This window comes from Biomphalaria glabrata, chromosome 3 (genome assembly GCF_947242115.1).
Source record: "Biomphalaria glabrata chromosome 3, xgBioGlab47.1, whole genome shotgun sequence".
Classification (NCBI taxonomy): domain Eukaryota; kingdom Metazoa; phylum Mollusca; class Gastropoda; family Planorbidae; genus Biomphalaria; species Biomphalaria glabrata.
In genome coordinates, this window is record NC_074713.1 from 28330046 (window position 1) to 28353939 (window position 23894).

At 39.6% G+C, this 23894-nt stretch overlaps 1 protein-coding gene across 1 annotated transcript in view; it reads left to right on the top strand.

Annotated features, from left to right (window-relative positions):
* Nucleotides 1-10596, top strand: part of LOC106060820 (uncharacterized) — a 46798-nt gene extending 36202 nt beyond the window's left edge. Inside the window, exons 4-5 of the mRNA XM_056022338.1 lie at nucleotides 7498-7678; nucleotides 7817-10596. Of these exons, the coding sequence (XP_055878313.1) occupies nucleotides 7498-7678; nucleotides 7817-8892 (1257 nt within the window). The 3' untranslated portion in view covers nucleotides 8893-10596. The remainder of the gene's footprint in view (nucleotides 1-7497; nucleotides 7679-7816) is intronic.
* The last annotated feature ends 13298 nt before the right edge of the window (nucleotides 10597-23894 follow it).

The window sequence follows — 23894 nt, forward strand, 5'->3', positions numbered from 1 at the left end:
AAACAACAACACTAGTTTATATTGAAGGAACGGGCCCTATCTCTGTTTGCGTATAGATTATCTCCCGTAAGTACGTTTATCATATAGAACATAATTAATTAATTACAATAAATTTATAAAATAATTGGATTTTTTTTTTATTGATTCATACGTCGTCATCGACAATAAATAATGGTGCCAAGTTTGAACTTGATCTGAGAATGGGAGGTGGGAGAACTAACGTGCACTAGATTTTGATCAGATAGAGGGAGTTCATACATACGCCTGGAAATAAAAAAGCGTCAGTACTTCATTAATCAAACTATATTTTTTTCATGAAATTGAATTGCAGTAAAGAAAAAAAAACAACACAAATGATAAAGGTTTAGATAAAAAATACATATATCCACACCTAATTACTATCTGTCATGATTGACATAAGCCCAATCTACCAATAGAGGCATTATAGTCTCAAATCACTCGTACTAATTTAATTACACACATCTATTGGCCCAGTTTAACTTCAAAACAAACTCAATTAACTACCATTGTCATACCTGGCACACACATATTGTTAATTACCTCCAGTTGGCACATGGGGCCACAGGGTGCCAACGATTTCCATTAACACTTTACTCTCACATAAAGGCGGATTCACTGCTCTCTCGGCTGAGGCTCCAACTCCAACGCTCCTGAAAAAAAATACTAACGCAATAAAATTAGCATTTAGAGCTGGCATTGTAACCTCCCTTTATTGACTTTAAATTCGGTAAACTCCAAAACCTGTCCCCGGGGACATTCCGAAACGTTGTTGTTTCAATTAACTAGATTAGTCTGCTGTCCCTGGGCTGTGTGTGTCTGTGGGACATCCAGGTAGATTTACAATTCATCACAGGCCAGTATTGTAAGGGTGAGAGAGTGAGAGAGAGAGAGAGAGAGAGAGAGAGAGCTAAATGGATAGAGGTTGGGTAGAAAGAGCCACATACATAGGCTAGTGCTCACGTGGCCGGACACTTGAATATTTCACGATGATTTTGATGACGTCATTTACTGATTTTTCTCTCTCTCTCTCTCTCTCTTTCGCCTCTCGTAATTACAGACATTAATAACAGGTTTGGTACGTGTGTACATTTTTAATGACGGTTAATTTCAGCATTTAGTTTTAACTTCCGTGATCGCGTCAAGTGATAGGCGGCTGCTGCGCCGTGGCTTTCAGGGGAACCTTAAACAAATATTGGAGCAATAAAATGCATACATTCGAATGAACAAGCTCCTGGTGTTAAGTCTGTACTGAGTTGGACCGCAGTGGCTCTAGTCTCTTTGAACTGGACTTTTTATTGACACACTAAGACCATTTCTTTACTTGTTTAGACCAGCCCTTTACTCATTTAGACTGATGCTTTTTGAATCTAGGCCAGTTTTTTTTTTGTAACGAGACAAGTTCTTTATGAATGTAGACCAGTTCTTCTTGCATGTAGACCAGTTCTTTTGCAACGAGTCCGGTTCTTTTGCAATGAGACCAGTTCTTTATGAATGTAGACCAGTTCTTTTTTAATGTAGACCAGTTCTTTTGCAACGAGTCCAGTTCTTTTTTAATGTAGACCAGTTCTTTATGAATGTACAACAGTTCTTTTTGAATGTAGACCAGTTCTTTATGAATGTACACCAGTTCTTTATGAATGTACACCAGTTCTTTATGAATGTACACCAGTTCTTTATTTATGTACACCAGTTCTTTATGAATGTAGACCAGTTCTTTATGAATGTAGACCAGTTCTTTATGAATGTAGACCAGTTCTTTTTGCATATAGACCAGTTCTTTTGCAACGAGTCCAGTTCTTTTGCAATGAGACCAGTTCTTTATGAATGTAGACCAGTTCTTTATGAATGTAGACCAGTTCTTTTTTGCATATAGACCAGTTCTTTTGCAACGAGTCCAGTTCTTTTGCAATGAGACCAGTTCTTTATGAATGTAGACCAGTTCTTTATGAATGTAGACCAGTTCTTTATGAATGTAGGCCAGTTCTTTTTGCATATAGACCAGTTCTTTTGCAACGAGTCCAGTTCTTTTGCAATGAGACCAGTTCTTTATGAATGTACACCAGTTCTTTATGAATGTACACCAGTTCTTTTTGCATATAGACCAGTTCTTTATGAATCAAAGCAATTCTTTTTTAATCTAAACCAACTTTTTTTGTTACATGTTAACCAATTCTTTATCTAGACTAATCTAGACAAGTTCTTAATGTATCTTGACGAGCTCTCTGTAAATCTAGACAAGTTCTTAGAGTATCTTGACCAGCTCTCTGTAAATCTAGACATGTTCTTAGAGTATCTTGACCAGCTCACTGTAAATCTAGACAAGTTCTTAGAGTATCTTGACCAGCTCTCTGTAAATCTAGACATGTTCTTAGAATATCTTGACCGGCTCTCTGTAAATCTAGCCATGTTCTTAGAGTATCTTGACCAGCTCACTGTAAATCTAGACAAGTTCCTAGAGTATCTTGACCAGCTCACTGTAAATCTAGACAAGTTCTTAGAGTATCTTGACCAGCTCACTGTAAATCTAGACAAGTTCTTAGTGTATCTTGACCAGCTCTCTGTAAATCTAGACAAGTTCTTAGAGTATCTTGACCAGCTCTCTGTAAATCTAGCCAAGTTCCTAATGTCTATTAACCAAGAATGTGTCTTTAAATGATACTGGTGATGCTCTAGTCTAAGTACGTCTCTACTTCCGCGTCATTCCACAAGTTTCCAGACATTTTGATACTCTGTACCCAATCCTAAACTGCCATTATCATCACATCGTTAATATTGATAGAAAAGAATGATTTCTCCCCATTCCCTTTCTTTGTGTGTGCCACTACTCACCTTTATACAATGTGATTACTGATGTAATTGAATGCTAAATATCAAATGAACTCTTTCAATTCAGAGGGCACGTCTCGTTAACTCTATTCCGGCCAAGGGTTGGGAATTTAGTTTCTCAATGGGCAGTAACTCTTCGCTGAGTAATTTGTAATACCTGGATTATGTATACTTTATTTCCCCTTCAGTGTATGGTGTAAAGTCATATGTTCAGTGTATAGTGTATAGTCATATGTTCAGTGAATAGTGTATAGTCATATGTTCAGTGTATATTGTATAGTCATAGGTTCAGTATATAGTGTATAGTCATAGGTTTAGGTTTTAAATCCTATCTAAAGTAGCGGAGCTAGAAATAAACCTGATACTTTTTCTTACATGGTCTTTGGACTAAAGAATATTATATCCTTGTACTGCAGAGCAACACAGTATGGATGAACAGAAGGGTATGGAAGGACAACCAGGGTATGGAAGAACAGCCAGGGTATGGAAGAACAGCCAGGGTATAGAAGGACAGCCAGGGTATAGAAGGACAGCCAGGGTATAGAAGGACAGCCATGGTATGGAAGGACAGCCAGGGTATAGAAGGACAGCCATGGTATGGAAGGACAGCCAGGGTATGGAAGAACAGCAAGGGTATAGAAGGACAGCTGGGTATGGAAGGACGGCCAGGGTATGAAAGGACAGCCAGGGTATGGAAGGACAGCTGGGTATGGAAGGACAGCCAGGGTATAGAAGGACAGTCATGGAAGGACAGTCATGGTATGAAAGAACAGCCAGGGTATGGAAGGACAGCTGGGTAAGGAAGGACAGCCAGGGTATGGAAGGACAGCCAGGGTATGGAAGAACAGCCAGGGTATAGAAGGACAGCTGGGTATGGAAGGACAGCCAGGGTATGAAAGGACAGCCAGGGTATGGAAGGACAGCTGGGTATGGAAGAACAGCCAGGGTATAGAAGGACAGTCATGGTATGAAAGAACAGCCAGGGTATGGAAGGACAGCTGGGTATGGAAGGACAGCCAGGTTATGAAAGAACAGCCAAGGTATGAAAGAACATACAGGGTATGGAAGGACAGCCAGGGTGTGAAAGAACAACCAGGGTATGGAAGGACAGTCATGGTATGAAAGAACAGCCAGGGTATGGAAGGACAGCTGGGTATGGAAGGACAGCCAGGGTATGAAAGAACAGCCAAGGTATGAAAGAACAGACAGGGTATGGAAGGACAGCTGGGTATGGAAGGGCAGCCAGGGTATGGACGAAGCAGGGTTTGAATTCTGTACCATCGAGACAACAGTCAGAAGCGCATACCACAAGATCACATTGTTATGGAGTTTCCCAGACGAGGAAGGGGGGAATTTGTTTTTGGTGGTTTAGGCTGATAAAACCTGGTCTGTCATAAAGACTGTTAGTAGACGTCACGTGGCTGAGAGATCCAAGTTGTATCTTGTTTCTACCAACATCTACTTTTCAGCTATATAGAATTGTAAATAAAAGTGGCATTACGTTTGATTTCATCAAGGACTTTGTTCACGTTTATTTAAAGCTCAACATTAAGAATTAAATACACCTCCATCGGTTAAGCTGCTGACCGACCAACAAGACACATTACATGCTGCTGACTAGCTGACCGACCAACAAGACACATTACATGCTGCTGACTAGCTGACCGACCAACAAGACACATTACATGCTGCTGACTAGCTGACCGACCAACAAGACACATTACATGCTGCTGACTAGCTGACCGACCAACAAGACACATCACATGCTGCTGACTAGCTGACCGACCAACAAGACACATTACATGCTGCTGACTAGCTGACCGACCAACAAGACACATTACATGCTGCTGACTAGCTGACCGACCAACAAGACACATTACATGCTGCTGACTAGCTGACCGACCAACAAGACACATTACATGCTGCTGACTAGCTGACCGACCAACAAGACACATTACATGCTGCTGACTAGCTGACCGACCAACAAGACACATTACATGCTGCTGACTAGCTGACCGACCAACAAGACACATCACATGCTGCTGACTAGCTGACCGACCAACAAGACACATTACATGCTGCTGACTAGCTGACCGACCAACAAGACACATTACATGCTGCTGACTAGCTGACCGACCAACAAGACACATCACATGATGCTTACAGGATACTTTTGCTTTTAAAATTTTGTTATAAGTTTGAAACAATTTGTAAGTACGTACTCTTCTTTATATTGCTTTTGTTCTTAGTGATTATTGGGTTTCATTCTTTTCGATTTGCTAACTTTGAAACTCGGAAATAAGAATGCTACATGCCAACTTTAGGGGGAAAAAAGGGTGAAAAGGGCCAACGTTTAACATCCTAACTTTTGTGATTAATGAGTGGCTAAATCTGTTTTGCATTAATAAAACAGAGAGTAGAATGCGCTGGAAGTCCACATTCTGTTGATCAATGTGGCAAGCTAAATAAAGGCGCATGTATCATGTGGAATAATCTTCGAATGTGTAAATTCTGCGCATTGAATGTTATGCTCGTATTATCTGTAGCTGGTTTCCGCCTCCCTTCTGCTAAAGGAGAGCACTTAAAAGAAATTCTCTTGGTGATGCACATTCAGTATCATAGCGAGACCAGCGAATTGCTGTCAATATTTTAGTTCAAAGACCGCGTCACTTGTTCCAGTTGACAATACTTGGTTGCTAGTGACGTCCCAAGAGAGATCTCCAGGGAACGAAACGAGCTCGGTCTCCAGAAGGTTCACGGCGTCCAGGAGCAGACTATCGCTGTCACACTCGAGGTGCAGATGACGGCTTGATGGGCGAGTTTGTCCAGTACTTTGTCAGACTATCAATATTATAATTGTTCACTCTTTGAATAAAATTTTCAATAATAGTTTCATGTAAAAATTAAAAACAAACTTCGATTCAAATGTTTCCCTCAGTTTATTATTGTCAATGAATTGTAAATATTACTTCGCTGACTTTGTAAAGAATATTTTGAAATGTAATCATAGCCCTTAAAGATACAAAACTTTGATCTACGTGAATTTAAAAAGTTTCAAAAAACGACACAAAGGTATGATCAAAGTTGTCTATTTAGTACAGATAATAATGTCTGACTTTTCTATAAATGTACCAGTTGATATATATTGTTAGCCACACGGGGAAAACTCTAGTTTGACCATTGGAAAGAAAGAAAGAAATTTAAATTTGGCTATAAATATCAGTTTATAAAACATGGCGTAGTCATCCGTAGTGTATCTATATCTGAGTTGTTTATTAAATCTAAAGTTGTATTCAGTTTATATGATGATAGATTATCTAGGTTTAATTGATACGTTTACGCAAATCTAATATAGATTGCATTTAGATTCTAAATCTAGAACTAGATCTAGTCTAGATCTTAAGAGTTCTAAATCAAAGTCTAGATCTAGTTCTAGATATCTATATAATGAAAGTACCAATAAATTGAATAATCATACAATTACACAAAGTAGCTCTGGTACATAGAGCTGACAGTGTTGATGTATGAGCTCAGGTGTATAGAGCTGACAGTGTTGAGGTACGAACTCAGGTACATAGAGGTGACAGTGTTAAGGTATGAGCTCTGGTACATAGAGCTGACAGTGTTGAGATATGAGCTCAGGTACATAGAGCTGACAGTGTTGAGGTACGAACTCAGGTACATAGAGGTGACAGTGTTGAGGTACGAACTCAGTACCTGGCTTGAGCACAAAATATTTTTTTAATTATTTTTTTTATTTTATTTTAAGTTGTATAACAGAAGTATTGTCTTAAAAAAAATGTATTTTTACAAAGCTTTATATCAACTCACTTTGTCTGGTAAAAAGTTAGTACACTTTATTTCTCCAACACCCAATCTCGGATTAAGTTAAAATATCGCACAATTATTTCTTGAACAAACGAAACAAGAATCAATTAAAAGACAAACAAATTAATAAACAATCGATAATTAATTATTTCGCCTGGTATTGAACAAGTGAAAAAAATCTTACTTGACAAACTTAGTGGTATAAATTGATTTGAGGAGGTGAGGAGGCTTGAGCGCTGAGTGAAAAAGACTTTTTACGCATTTAAAATGCGATCACGGAAACATTTACCCTTTTTTCCCCCAACTAGTCCAGACAAGTGATAGGATCGTGGCTCAGTGAGAATGCCAAAAGTATTAGATTGCACTAAAAAAAAACAATAAGTAAAAATATTTCTACTCGTTAATTTATTTTTGTTAGTCTAGATTCTAGATCTATGACACACAATTCATGACATGACTGATCCAAACGAATTGATACAATTACAAATAATATAAGCTTTGTTTTTGTTTTTAAATCATTTGTTTAAAATATATTTCTTATTTAATGTTTTTTCTTGTTATCTTGTCAACTTTAAAGAATCCTTACAGTAACAATGACTCTGATCTCTGTATTTCTCACAAACGAGAAGCGATATTGAATTCTGATTTCATCCTCCTAGTCACAATATTTAAGCCTGGTTTGGACACAATTTATTTTTTCACCAGACAGATCAAAAGGGCCGTCCAAGGCTTTGTGTTAAAATATACATTTGTGTTGTTTTTTTTTTAATATGTACATTTCATAATACTTTTATTACAACTTTTGTTTCTGAATTGCCCCAGGTTTGGTTCCAAAACCGTCGGGCTAAATGGAGAAAGACAGAGAAGACCTGGGGAAGGAGCTCCATCATGGCGGAGTACGGGCTGTATGGCGCCATGGTCCGGCACTCCTTGCCACTCCCTGAAACCATTGTAAAAAGTGCCAAGGAAGGCGTGCTAGAATCGTCGGCGCCCTGGCTTTTAAGTAAGCACTATATAAGTAAAACTCTAGAATCATGAACAGTGTTTGTACTTTCGTTTCAAAATATTAGTTGTTATGTAATGCTAGTAGTTGTGGGAAAAATTACTTAAAAATAGCTGAAATTAATCTTCATATTTACAGGTATGTACCGCAAGTCCATTGAAAGTGGCGGATCAAAGTCAAGCGAGGGCGGGCGCTCCAGCCCGGACAATGGGCAGCCTGGAGAGCAATGTCAAGATGGCAAAAAACCCGAGGACTTTAGATCGGAAAGCATCGCTGCTCTTCGCGCTCGCGCTCAAGAGTACACGGCAAAAAATTTCCCCCGATCTTCAGAGAATGGGGATGACACTCTAGACAGCGACGCCATGATCTCAGACTACGACGATAGCAATGACTCTTATTTGAGCGCCTCGTTAGTCAGAAGGAAAGATGGCTCAGACAAAGACCCTGCCAAAAGTCCACATTCGCACTACGAGACCAAACTGGTTCCCCGTGCACACGATTCTCAAGGCTGTCGCAAAGAAGGAGCCGAAACCGGAAGCAAAGAACATGATCGGTACCAAAAATCAGTTAGAGACTCCCGGAAGTTCCAAAGACGGTTCGCCAACTCGCCGCTAATTGTGTCCCCAGCCTTGACCTCTCATGTAACTAACACCACCAAAGAAAGCGTCTCAAAGCCAAGCCAACCAATAATGTCATCAAAAGAAGATGTAAAGGCAACTAAATCCTCTTCAAAGCCAGGCCAGGAGAGTCCTTATTTGACATCCAACACGACACCAACACCAATGATCTACTGCAACAGCTATTCCCAGCCTCCCCCTAACTCAGATCTCTCGAATCGCTCTTCTCGTCAAAACATCCTCAACTCCTCCCTATTCCCACCCTCCTTCAACTACCTGAATAGCCATTTGGGGATCAACCCGAACCTCAATCCTGGAAGTCCAAACTTACATAAGAATGTACCGCTGCCACTTAATTTTCCAGGCTCTCATTGGGGAAATCCGTTCTCGGGTTTTTTCCCCGGCATCAGCCACGATCACCTAAAAAACAATTCTTTTTGGAACTCCTACGGGTTCGGTGCTTTAGACAAAACGTCTTGGAACGTCCAGTCTTACCTTAGTCAGATGCCAAATGTCTCCAGACTTTCTCAGTCGGACGCCGATATATCGGACAAAAAAGTTGCCGTCCAACCGCCAAATCCAGTTATAGCATTGTAATAATAAGAAGACTATCTGATTAGTGATATCCTACAGACTTTGTGGCATAGTCTTCGAATCCGAACATTCAGTTTGAGTACAGTCGTTGACATAACTACTCAGACCCAGATGCGACCTACATATTCTGCTATATCTGCAGACAAAGTGGTTAACAGCCGGGTTAATATAAGATCTCTGTTCGTCGTCAGCACCTGTCTTCGGCACTTTCTGTGGGATTCAAGTGTGTGTTCCGCCATCTTTTTAAGAGTTCTCTAGCTGTCTCTTTCAGAAGAATAAATATGGCCGATAGAAGACGTGTTGTTTTTATCTCGATTGAATGACAGATCTGTTTAGATTTATTTAGAGACTGGTTATAGTCTCTCATAGTACATGTAGTGTATTTTTCTTGTTTTTTTTTTTCATTATTTGCAAACTTACATGATTGTAACATCAAATGATTTTCCATACATCATTTATAGATTCTACATTTACAGGCCCTCCAAATAGCAATACTAGATCAACTATAAGTAAGAAAAGCATAAAAATATTTTTAATAATATAATACTTAATTTGTATAACTTATAATAAGGATGGTATTCGAGTCGTAGATTGATGACTAATGCAACTTATACAGCAGAAATTATTAAAATATCTTTTGTTTCTTATAGAGCGATTATTTTGCAAAGATGGAGATTACATAGGAAAAGAAGTTTATTGAGTAATCAAAGCTGAGGCTCATTAGCAGACGGTGCGTAAAGTGATTCTTTAATTTATTAAACTCTTGAATCAATAACGCCTTTCAAAACACACGTTGGATCTAGAGCTAGACATAGTTCCAACAAAATTATTTGTATACTTTGAAAATGATAAAAGTCAAAATAAAGTTTTTCTGTCATGGCCAGCGAACCAGTAGTGTTTTTTTCCAAACAATAAATCTCAACTATAAAACTTATAAGAAAATCCTTAGACTTTTTAAAAGCCGTTTTTGATATTCGTGTCCACACAGGTTTCACCCACCCAAAATTCTCCATGAAGCTCTGACCTGAATAGAGGTATTGGAAAGTAAAAAAAACGAAACAGGGTCGTCACAGCTCCTTGCTGAGATGCAGAGCTCTTTATAGTGTAAAAGTAAATATGGCGTCGGCCTAAAAGTCTGAGAAACTGTAGAGAAGTGTCCCCATGATCTAAGATTGTACAAAAGTGTCCCCATGATCTAAGATTGTACAGAAGTGTCCCTATCATCTAAGATTGTACAGAAGTGTCCCCATGATCTAAGATTGTACAGAAGTGTCCCCATTATCTAAGATTGTACAGAAGTGTCCCTATCATCTAAGATTGTACAGAAGTGCCCTCGTGATCTAAGATCGTACAGAAGTGTCCCCATGATCTAAGATTATACAGAAGTGTCCCTATCATCTAAGATTGTACAGAAGTGTCCCCATGATCTAAGATTGTACAGAAGTGTCCCCATGATTAAGATTGTACTGAAGTGTCTCCATGATTAAGATTGTACTGAAGCGTCCCCATGATCTAAAACTGTAGAGAAGTGTCCCCATGATCTAAGATTGTACTGAAGTGCCCACGTGATCTACGTTTATTGTGAACAACATAACTAATCTTGTCTTTCCTCAAGTTTTCAAAATAGGCCTTTATTGAGCTGGGTGAAGCTGGCCAGAGTAGGGTTGAGCTGGGTGAAGCTGGCCAGAGTTGGGTTGAATTGGGTGAAGCTGGCCAGAGTTGGGTTGAATTGGGTGAAGCTGGCCAGAGTTGGGTTGAGCTGGGTGAAGCTGGCCAGAGTTGGGTTGAGCTGGGTGAAGCTGGCCAGAGTAGGGTTGAGCTGGGTGAAGCTGGCCAGAGTAGGGTTGAGCTGGGTGAAGCTGGCCAGAGTTGGGTTGAGCTGGGTGAAGCTGGCCAGAGTTGGGTTGAGCTGGGTGAAGCTGGCCAGAGTTGGGTTGAGCTGGGTGAAGCTGGCCAGAGTAGGGTTGAGCTGGGTGAAGCTGGCCAGAGTTGGGTTGAGCTGGGTGAAGATGGGCGTAGTTGGGTTGAGCTGGGTGAAGCTGGCCAGAGTTGGGTTGAGCTGGGTGAAGCTGGCCAGAGTTGGGTTGAGCTGGGTGAAGATGGGCGTAGTTGGGTTGAGCTGGGTGAAGTTGGCCAGAGTTGGGTTGAGCTGGGTGAAGCTGGCCAGAGTTGGGTTGAGCTGGGTGAAGATGGGCGTAGTTGGGTTGAGCTGGGTGAAGTTGGCCAGAGTTGGGTTGAACTGGGTGAAGCTGGCCAGAGTTGGGTTGAGCTGGGTGAAGCTGGCCAGAGTTGGGTTGAGCTGGGTGAAGTTGGCCAGAGTTGGGTTGAGTGGGTAATAAAAATCTAGGATCACTTCAAATGCAGAAGGCACTGAAAATGTATGACAAGACTTGACTTGCATATATCCCTAAACAAAAATTGTTCAAAGTGTAAAGGTAATGGATCTAGAACTAGCAGTGAAAGATATACAGGAAATCATTTTGACCTTTGTGTCATGCTTAAGATATCCTTCTAGACTTCAGTATCTGATCGAGAAGTTCAATAGTTCAGTTTTGATGTCATTCTATAACATATTTCTGTTTGTTTGTTAACATTAATAATTATAATGCACTATGTCAGAACCGTTTGATTTCTAGAGATTGAATGATGTGAATAAAGTCTCAGTTATTCATAAACATGTATCTGTGGGTGTGTTTTATTCTTAATTTCTATCTTTACCTATGAGACATAATGTTTCCGTTCAAACCAAATATGAAAAGATGGATTTGTATTCTGTAAGCGTTGAAGCCAATAGACCAGGACACACACGAGAGTTATGGATTTAGTCGTGTGTGTGAGTATAAATAGGTGTTTCACTAGACAGAGACTGAGAATAAAACTGGAGTAGTGACTGTTTGTGTTTGAAATATATAGATCTATCTATTACACTAGTAATATTCATTGCAAAGAAAAATTAGTGCTACATTAAGATAAATTAAAATGTTTGAACTATCTATCTATCTATCTATCTATCTATCTATCTATCTATCTATCTATCTATCTATCTATCTCTATTTATCTACCTACCTACCTACCTACCTACCTACCTACGTATGTATGTATGTATGTATGTATTTATGTATGTATGTATGTATGTATGTATGTATGTATGTATGTATGTATGTATGTATGTATATATGTATCTATCTATCTATCTATCTTTCTATCTATCTATCTATCTATCTATCTATCTATCTATCTATCTATCTATCTATCTATCTAACTATCTATCTATCTATCTATCTTTCTATCTATCTGTCTATCTATCTATCTATCTATCTATCTATCTATCTATCTATCTATCTATCTATCTATCTTTCTATCTATCTATCTATCTATCTATCTATCTTTATATCTATCTATCTATCTATCTATCTATCTATCTATCTCTATTTATCTACCTACCTACCTACCTACCTACCTACCTACCTACCTACCTACGTATGTATGTATGTATGTATGTATTTATGTATGTATGTATGTATGTATGTATGTATGTATGTATGTATGTATGTATGTATCTATCTATCTATCTATCTATCTATCTATCTATCTATCTATCTATCTATCTTTCTATCTATCTATCTATCTATCTATCTATCTATCTATCTATCTATCTATCTATCTATTTATCTATCTATCTATCTATCTATCTATCTATCTATCTATCTATCTATCTATCTATCTATCTATTTATCTATCTATCTATCTATCTATCTAACTATCTATCTATCTATCTATCTATCTATCTATCTATCTATTTATCTTTCTATCTATCTATCTATCTATCTATCTATCTATCTATCTTTCTATCTATCTATCTAACTATCTATCTATCTATCTATCTATCTATCTATCTATCTATCTATCTTTCTATCTATCTTTCTATCTATCTAACTATCTATCTAACTATCTATCTATCTATCTTTCTATCTATCTATCTATCTATCTATCAATCTATCTATCTATCTATCTATCTATCTATCTATCTATCTATCTATCTATCTATCTATCTAACTATCTATCTATCTATCTATCTATCTATCTAACTATCTATCTAACTATCTATCTATCTATCTTTCTATCTATCTATCTATCTATCAATCTATCTATCTATCTATCTATCTATCTATCTAATCTTTGTCACTCACTTTTCCCTAAACACCTTAAAATTAAATAATGCAATGATTTGAAATTCACATGTTCTCAAGTGGTTTAAACTTGTCATTCTAAACACTTTCTACACTAACCACATTGCACCCCCTCTCCTGTCTTGTACACCCCACGCCGCCCCAAGTAATTACCTTTAATCTAATGCTTGACTTATTTTCTAAACTGCAAACGGAGGGAGAGAGGGGGGGGGCGGGTAGGACATGAGGAGGGTACTCTTGGCGGAGATGGAAATTCTATCATAATCTCCCTTGGATTTCGTTTGGTTGGAAGGCTACAAGTCAAAGAGTAATGTGTTTTGTTGAGCTGTGTTCACACGTAGACATCAGAGGCAACATTTCATTGGGCACGGGGAGGAGAGGGCTTGTGCCAAAGGGACGCTGGGAAAGCAAAGAAGGCGTGGAAATGAGATAATTAAGTGGCTGCTCGGTGGTTGTGTGTGCGCTACATTTTAAGTTTCAGGGGCGGGGAAACGACGACGAAAGGGTTACTTCGAACTCGCTCACTCACTTTCTCTTTTCATCCCCTTCTTTTTCTTTTTTTTTTTTGTTACAAAGCTTCTATCAACTCCCTGTGTCTGTCCGGTCAAAAGTGAGTACATATTATTTCTACCACACCCAAGCTCGGATCAAGCTGAAATTTTGCACGTACTGGTGAATGAAAGATTAAAAAACAAAAAATGGAAAGAAAGGTTTATTAATTTAATGGAACAATTTCTTTTTAAACAACTTTAATGATTTTGCTTTGACTTAATTAACACTCATATATGAATTTATAACTACATAAAGAATGTACAAACAGCAGATATTTTAGCCTTAAAAAGGTCCGTCATCCCCCCTACCCCATTACATCAGTTAATGACATCATTTAATGACATCATTTAATGACATCATTTAGTTGTCCCTAGAGGACGTCATAACGTTGAATTCTAGACTCAGAAACATTCGCTACAAGTTACGTAAAGAGAAGTAGAGCCGAGTCCAGAGCAGGACAGAAATAGATGCAAAGAAAAGCTACGCAATAACAAAATGATACAATGTCTATTGAATTGATTGAAACCTCTTTTTACTTGACGAACCCTAGCCATTATAGCCTATCTTTTTCTACTACAACACGCATAGACACACACACTCACACTCACACACACACTCTCTCTCTCTCTCTCTCACACACACATACACACTGACAGAGAAATTACATACGCAAAAAAAATAAGCCCATTGGACATAGAAAAGCGATTGAATTCTTTACATCCTTAAAAACGTATGACAGTAATAACAGTCTTCTCTTGTACTTACCTAGCCACATCAGATACCTCTCCCCACTCCCTAGACCTTAATCATTCCCAATCCCTCTAATCCCATTCGCCTCCAAGCAGCCAGATGAAACAGCGGTGTAGTAAAACGGAGGTAAGTTATAAAAAAAAATAAAGTTAACCCTTTGTAGCCAGAATAAGAAATGTTCTGAAGACCTGAGACTCTCAAGAAAGGCTTGATCAAATAGTCATGAGTCTGGTATTGTCTGTGATACAAGCTTAAAGTCTCATCTACGTCTCTCGTACGTCTCTTGTAGGATTGATGCATTTTATAGACTTTCTCTTTTGATCCAGTTTGTATAAAACTTGAGAGACAAACAGACTGTTTTTAGTTATTCCTGTTTGTTTGAGGTTTACAATTCCACCGCTAGGTCTCGATCTGTGCAGATGTTCTGGGTTCATTGGCCAGAGGACAATAAGGCACGCGCCGTGGCATGGCTCTAAAGATCTCTGAGCTTCTGGACACGCATTAAAGAGTACGCTGTGTAACACATGAGGCTGACACCCAAATAATAATAATAATAATAATAAAAGGAATATCATTAAATATTCTCTACTTCGTCCCATTCTTATATTATACGAGTAGCGTGAAAATAAGACAAGATAGTAACCCTTATCTATCTGTCCTATTTCGTTCCTCAGACAATCACTAGCAAATACTTCGTTTCTCACTCAACGAACACGCACTTGCACACACACACACACACACACACATGCACACACGTTCACACATATCTTTCACTCATGTAATAAACTTACATAATTATCTTCAACTAAATAAAGTCTTTAATTAAAAGCCTTAAACCAAAACCATACTGTTACTATACTAATACATTTAGCACTTGTCACAAGCTTCAGCTTACAATCTTTAAAACCATAACCCTAAATCTTTCTCAATTCCTAGAACTTATTGTCAAAGGAGACCCCAGAAATAAAACATAATCTACCTCACCATTAAACACTCTTTGTCTTTCTGATCAAATTACAATTGTTCAGGAATTTTTTATCAAACCGAACTGAGACATCTCCAACAATCCTTTTACTGATAAGATAGATAGATAGATAGATAGATAGATAGATCAGATTTGAGGATGCTACTAGACAGATACATTAGACTATGATTAAGGTTTTATTCTTTCGCGTAATTGATTCATAGTCGTGCTCACTGTTAACCCTAAACAAATGTTATAACAAATAGTAACTTCTAAAAGCCAGTTTCAGCAGCGTTAGTTTCCCCTTGTTCTATGTATACTTTCCCCTTGTTCTATGTATACGTTCCCCTTGTTCTATGTATAGTCTCCCCTTGTCCTATGTATACTTTCCCCTTGTTCTATGTATAGTCTCCCCTTGTCCTATGTATACTTTCCCCTTGTTGCTTCGCTCTGTGTGACAACTCTAAACGTCAAAAGAGACGCGAAGAAAGACAACAGAAGAAAAACCAAAAGTCAATGTTTTTGAAAAAACTCATTTAGAGACTCCCTACAAGATGATCGCTTGATCCGGGTGCTTCATTAGAAGTAGTCCTGACATTCTTTAAGTATACATCAGCCATCTTCCCTCTCTCAAATTCCCACCTTGTCCCTCCTCCCCCCCCCCCGGGTCAAAGCTTCTCATCTACCATTCTTCTAGCATTAAAGAAAAAAAGTGGGGCAGGGGAGGGTCTAATTAGGTTTCATCCAAAGCCCGGAAACAGTTTTCTCCTTTTTTCGTAGTTTTTTTTTTTTGTTGTTTTTTGTCAGAATTCTGGCATTGAACGAGCTGATGTACAAAGCAAATATTCGAAAAGATGCCGGGTTACGCTTATTTCCACAAGTGGCAGAAAGCTGGTCGGGTTGAGCCCTCCAGGATCCAATATTATGTTATGTTTCAAAACTCGCATGTGTATTGTGTCATCATTAGGTCTAATTAGGGTTTGATAACTCTGTGCGAATCTCTGGGTAAATAGCCCAGAGTTTCTCTGCCAGAAGGAAACGAAAGGAATAACGGGATTTGGTGGAAGGCTATCAGGTGTTTGAGATGCCGGGGTGGAACTGACGCGAGAGTTGGGTTGGGGGGGGGGGGGCTGCCCGGGTATGTTTACTCATGATGTAGTCAGTCTGTTGAGTAAAAACACCAGATTATGTCTAGCAGCTGGACCAGACAACTGTCTATACAAACTCACGTTTCTAATCATGTCTGACTTTTAGGTCACAATTGATGAGCAGTTTTTTTTTATTTTGGTGAAGTTTAAAATTATTAAAGTACCGCTAGAATGTGTTGGGGCTGTAGAGGAGGTTAGATGTACATCGAATAATAATAATATTAATAATCATAATAGAAATAATAAATAAGGTAATCTGAAGATTAAGGAAGAGTAGGAAACTGCACATGAAGACAAAGACCTAACAGTGGCTTACATTTTTCTTCAAACGTAACTCATACAAAGGCGTTGCAAAGACAAAAACTTTGTATATATTTTACTGTATTTTATTGTATTTGATGTAGAAAAAAAGGTGGTTTGTGTTGGTTCTAGAACAAACTATTCTGTTACATAAAGATGTACTATTGGATCGTCTGTAACCTTCTCTATGAGGCAATATAAGAAACAATGTAAAATGAAATGCATGTATTGATGCAACATTCTAGTAGTTTCATCATCTTGGAATATCTTTAGACGTTTGGCTTTTAAACTTCTGACTTCTACCCTTCCAACTTCTGTCTTCTCCCCTTCCAACTTCTGTCTTCTACTCTTCCAACTTCTGTCGTCTACCCTTCCAACTTCTGTCTTCTACCCTTCCAACTTTTGTCTTCTACCCTTCCAACTTCTGTCGTCTACCCTTCCAACTTCTGTCTTCTACCCTTCCAACTTCTGTCGTCTACCCTTCCAACTTCTGTCTTCTATCCTTCCAACTTCTGTCTTCTACCCTTCCAACTTCTGTTTTCTCCCCTTCCAACTTCTGTCTTCTATCCTTCCAACTTCTGTCTTCTACCCTTCCAACTTCTGTCTTCTCCACTTCCAACTTCTGTCTTCTACCCTTCCAACTTCTGTTTTCTACCCTTCCAACTTTTGTCGTCTACCCTTCCAACTGTTGTCTTCTCCCCTTCCAACTTCTGTCGTCTACCCTTCCAACTGTTGTCTTCTCCCCTTCCAACTTCTATCGTCTACCCTTCCAACTTCTGTCGTCTACCCTTCCAACTGTTGTCTTCTCCCCTTCCAACTTCTGTCGTCTACCCTTCCAACTTCTGTCTTCTACTCTTCCAACTTCTGTCGTCTACCCTTCCAACTTCTGTCTTCTACCCTTCCAACTTCTGTCGTCTACCCTTCCAACTTCTGTCTTCTACCCTTCCAACTTCTGTTTTCTACCCTTCCAACTTCTGTCGTCTACCCTTCCAACTTCTGTCTTCTACTCTTCCAACTTCTGTCGTCTACCCTTCCAACTTCTGTCTTCTACCCTTCCAACTGTTGTCTTCTCCCCTTCCAACTTCTGTCGTCTACCCTTCCAACTTCTGTCTTCTACTCTTCCAACTTCTGTCGTCTACCCTTCCAACTTCTGTCTTCTACCCTTCCAACTTCTGTTTTCTACCCTTCCAACTTTTGTCGTCTACCCTTCCAACTGTTGTCTTCTCCCCTTCCAACTTCTGTCGTCTACCCTTCCAACTGTTGTCTTCTCCCCTTCCAACTTCTGTCGTCTACCCTTCCAACTTCTGTCGTCTACCCTTCCAACTTCTGTCGTCTACCCTTCCAACTTCTGTCGTCTACCCTTCCAACTTTTGTCGTCTACCCTTCCAACTGTTGTCTTCTCCCCTTCCAACTTCTGTCGTCTACCCTTCCAACTTCTGTCGTCTACCCTTCCAACTTTTGTCGTCTACCCTTCCAACTGTTGTCTTCTCCCCTTCCAACTTCTGTCGTCTACCCTTCCAACTTCTGTCTTCTCCCCTTCCAACTTTTGTCGTCTACCCTTCCAACTGTTGTCTTCTCCCCTTCCAACTTCTGTCTTCTCCCCTTCCAACTTCTGTCGTCTACCCTTCCAACTTTTGTCTTCTACCCTTCCAACTTCTGTCTTCTACCCTTCCAACTTCTGTTTTCTCCCCTTCCAACTTCTGTCTTCTACCCTTTCAACTTCTGTCTTCTACCCTTCCAACTTCTGTCTTCTCCACTTCCAACTTCTGTCGTCTACCCTTCCAACTTCTGTCTTCTACCCTTCCAACTTCTGTCTTCTACACTTCCAACTTCTATCTTCTACACTTCCAACTTCTGTCGTCTACCCTTCCAACTTCTGTCTTCTACCCTTCCAACTTCTGTCTTCTACCATTCCAACTTCTGTCTTCTCCCCTTCCAACTTCTGTCTTCTCCCCTTGCAACTTCTGTCTTCTCCCCTTCCAACTTCTGTCTTCTCCCCTTCCAACTTCTGTCTTCTATCCTTCCAACTTTTGTCGTCTACCCTTCCAACTGTTGTCTTCTCCCCTTCCAACTTCTGTCTTCTACCCTTCCAACTTCTGTCGTCTACCCTTCCAACTTTTGTCTTCTACCCTTCCAACTTCTGTCTTCTACCCTTCCAACTTCTGTTTTCTCCCCTTCCAACTTCTGTCTTCTACCCTTTCAACTTCTGTCTTCTACCCTTCCAACTTCTGTCTTCTCCACTTCCAACTTCTGTCTTCTACCCTTCCAACTTCTGTCTTCTACCCTTCCAACTTCTGTCTTCTACACTTCCAACTTCTATCTTCTACACTTCCAACTTCTGTCGTCTACCCTTCCAACTTCTGTCTTCTACCCTTCCAACTTCTGTCTTCTACCATTCCAACTTCTGTCTTCTCCCCTTCCAACTTCTGTCTTCTCCCCTTGCAACTTCTGTCTTCTCCCCTTCCAACTTCTGTCTTCTCCCCTTCCAACTTCTGTCTTCTCCCCTTCCAACTTCTGTCTTCTCCCCTTCCAACTTCTATCTTCTACACTTCCAACTTCTGTCTTCTCCCCTTGCAACTTTTGTCTTCTCCCCTTCCAACTTCTGTCTTCTCCCCTTCCAACTTCTGTCTTCTCCCCTTCCAACTTCTGTCTTCTCCCCTTCCAACTTCTGTCTTTTACCCTTGCAACTTTTGTCTTCTCCCCTTCCAACTTCTGTCTTCTCCCCTTCCAACTTCTGTCTTCTCCCCTTCCAACTTTTGTCGTCTACCCTTCCAACTGTTGTCTTCTCCCCTTGCAACTTTTGTCTTCTCCCCTTCCAACTTCTGTCTTCTCCTCTTCCAACTTCTGTCTTCTCCCCTTCCAACTTCTGTCTTCTCCCCTTCCAACTTCTGTCTTCTCCCCTTCCAACTTTTGTCTTCTACCCTTCCAACTTCTGTCTTCTACCCTTGCAACTTTTGTCTTCTCCCCTTGCAACTTCTGTCTTCTCCCCTTCCAACTTCTGTCCTCTACCCTTCCTACTTCTGTCTTCTCCCCTTCCAACTTCTGTCTTCTCCCCTTCCAACTTCTGTCCTCTACCCTTCCTACTTCTGTCTTCTCCCCTTCCAACTTCTGTCTTCTCCCCTTCCAACTTCTGTCCTCTACCCTTCCTACTTCTGTCTTCTCCCCTTCCAACTTCTGTCTTCTCCCCTTCCAACTTCTGTCCTCTACCCTTGCAACTTCTGTCTTCTCCCCTTCCAACTTCTGTCCTCTACCCTTCCTACTTCTGTCTTCTCCCCTTCCAACTTTTGTCTTCTACCCTTCCAACTTCTGTCTTCTACCCTTCCAACTTCTGTCTTCTACCCTTCCAACTTCTTTCTTCTACCCTTCCAACTTTTGTGTTTTGTTTTTCTACAATTTAGAGGGCTTCTAACTTCTTCCCTTCAGACTTCTGTTCTTACCTTTCAACTTTTGCTTTTCTGTCTTCTTACCTTTTAACTTCTGCCCTTCTGTCTTCTTACCTTTTAACTTCTGCTCTTCTGTCTTCTTACCTTTCAACTTCTGCTCTTCTGTCTTCTTACCTTTCAACTTCTGCTCTTCTGTCTTCTTACCTTTCAACTTCTGCTCTTTTTACCTTCTTACCTTTCAACCTCTGCTCTTCTGTTGATGTTTTTTTTGTTTTCTGAACTTTTAATTCTGCTCTTCAGAAGTTTATCTTCTGGTCGTCTAGTGAATAGATTTCTAAAATGTATTGCCACCATGTCTGAACAGGCAAGGCCATCTATCTTACTGATGTCAAACACTTCTGTTTCTATTTCCCACGGTTCAAAATGATGTGGACAGTACAACGGTCTTTACTTTCCCCAACTTAAGTCAGGAACTCATTAATATTCTGTTGTCTTAGAGATGCCCTAAAGTTCACCTTTTTTGAAAAATCCCAGTCTTCACCCCCCTCTATTTCGTTAATTGTCTTACAACTTATCTACCACACCACATCATCATTTCTCCGGAAATATTTAAAAGATATTGATACATATTAAATCAACCCCCTCCTATTTTTGAATTTTTAGGGCTATAGAATTGGTGTGACCAGTTTCACTCATATGTGTGAGTCACATGATCAGTACAAAGAACAATCACCCCGATAACAATATATTGCTCAACTAATTGTCAAGTAGATCATTTTTAGTTAACTCCAATTATCATAATAGCTTAGATGCCGCTTGTCGTCCATTTCTGGCACTGTGTCAACATGCTTCACATTTCGAGAACTGTTAGCAGCCACGAACAAGAAAATAGATAAACGACAAAAACCAAATAGAAGGAATAAACGTTTAATTTGAAGAAAAAAAAAACTCAGTCCTCCAAATCTCAACAAAAACAACAAGTATTAAATAGGCTCGTATTAATTATATCCAGGAGGCTAATGCACAGGAGGAATAATCGTGACTGAGGCCAAGGGCAGGAACTCGAGCAACCCAATTAGCAAGCATCTCTCGGATAGTCTGGTTCAACATTCAGACCTGAAACTTATCCCACCAGTTCGCTTGTTGGTTTTCCCCAAAGATAATCCGCCATGTTATCACAGCTGTCGCCTTAACTCCAAGGTAATCTTTTTGCGCGCACCGACAGCCACTACCCTCTTCTCTTTTGTATGAGTCGGGTCTTCTAAAGCGTTGAAAGAAGAAAAGGAAAAAAAGAAAGAAAATCTTAAAAGTAAAGATGTCACACACACACACAACACTTAAACGTAAGATGTCACACACACACACAACACTTAAACGTAAAGATGTCACACACACACACACAACACTTAAAAGTAAAGATGTCACACAAACACAACAAATAAACGTAAAGATGTCACACACACACACACACAACACTTAAACGTAAAGATGTCACACACACACACAACACTTAAACGTAAAGATGTCACACAAACACAACACATAAACGTAAAGATGTCACACACACACACAACACTTAAACGTAAAGATGTCACACACACACACACAACACTTAAACATAAAGATGTCACAAACACAAAAAAATGTGTGAAGCTTCCATATGTGGATGACCATGAAGACGTTTGTATTAACTCTTTGCTCGCTGGAACAATGTAAACATACGTTTGATCTGCTTATTAACGTAGGTTCATGTGTTTCCTATGGATGCTGTGGAAAGAAGAACTCGAATGTGGAGATGGCTAGACCAGAAGCGGAACGCGAATCAGTGACGGCACGAGACCTACATTTTGAGTGGGTCAAGTATATTTGCGAGGCCCATTTATAAATAATGAAAACGAAAATTGTTCATTTTATTTTTTTTTAAATGAATTTAATGTTCATTTTCATGCATTAGTGGTAGCCTACATTAGAGTATTGTAATTCATCTCAGACAGTGTTTCTTAAAATGTGGCCCGCGGACCCACAGGGTTCCCAAGACGACCGAAAGGGGTCCACAGAAAGATGAAAATTGTATTCAATTATAATAATTTTTTCACTTAAAGCCAATGTATACAATTAGATAATTTGAGAACTATTCAACTCTCCACTCACTTCTGTTGAATATGTTTCCAATTGATAGTCTGCAGTTCGGCTGGTTGTCCAGAAGATAATTCACGTCTTAATTTTACGTCTCCTGTTTTGTTCAGACGTAAAGAACTTCATCACAAATATACCAAAAACAAAACAAAACAAAAAAGATTCGAATTTTCTGTTCGTTGTCTGCCAAAAATACCCTCACAAAGTCTCATCCACTTCAGCCATGTTATCATTTGTTTTTAAGCTGTCTTTTTTGTTGCTTTGTTGTTTGTTGTTTTTTACATGTGTTACTTATATTTATGCGGAATTACTGACATTTGTTAAAATGTACTTTAGTTTTAAGGGTATCTGAGCAAACCCGCCCCCTCCACCCCCCTCCCAAAAAAAAAAAACACACATGATATTTCGCTTCGTTGACCCAACGAATCACTTCATCGGTATTGTTTTTGTCATTTCTGTGGTCAAGTATTTTGAATAGATGTTGAAGTAGTCACTAAAGGTGATTATGCACTGTCACATGCGCATCTTTGAACTAAGGACTAGACCTTGGAAGCGCGTTGCAGCTTAAACCACGAAGCCGTTGGCGGTCACCAAAGTCACCAACGCCTTGCGCCGCCTCTGGCGCAAATAAAATGTGAATGAGAATTTTTTTCTTACACTTCCATATTATATTATTTCAATTCTCTTATAGAATAAGATTCTTATTTAATATTATAGGATAACTTTCAAAGATAAGATCATAAAACATGGTTATAAGATGAACTTCTCAGATAATTTTAGGATAATTTTATAACGTCGTAAGATGAGATTACACTATTAATCTTATCTTATAATCTTACCTTGTAATCTTCAGATTATACGTTATGAAGGCAAGAAATATATTACCTGTATATTAACACTATTACTTGTTATCCCGTTATGTGTGATGTGCCATTTATTGGTGCCATAGGTGCCCGTTGCCGACACTGCGGGGAATCAGAAGAGACGGTGGCGCACGTCTTGCAAGAGTGTCCGCAGCTCCGCGAGCTGCGGGAAGACGTATTCAGTGGTTCACTATGTTTGTATGGAAGCTATGAGGCACTACGCCAAACAGCAGAGTTCCTTACCAGGGCACTACGGGAGACCTAGTTTGTATGGAAGCTATGAGGCACTACGCCAAACAGCGGAGTTCCTTACCAGGGCACTACGGGAGACCTAGTTTGTATGGAAGCTATGAGGCACTACACCAAACAGCGGAGTTCCTTACCAGGGCACTACGGGAGACCTAGTTTATATGGAAGCTATGAGGCACTACACCAAACAGCAGAGTTCCTTACCAGGGCACTACGGGAGACCTAGTTTGTATGGAAGCTATGAGGCACTACACCAAACAGCGGAGTTCCTTACCAGGGCACTACGGGAGACCTAGTTTATATGGAAGCTATGAGGCACTACACCAAACAGCAGAGTTCCTTACCAGTGCACTACGGGAGACCTAGGTCTCCCTGCCTTGTCACCAATTGGAGTCCATCTCAGGTTCCATAGGGTGAGCTTCGTGCTGATAATGCATCATGTTTGATTGGATTTAAACTCTAATACACCA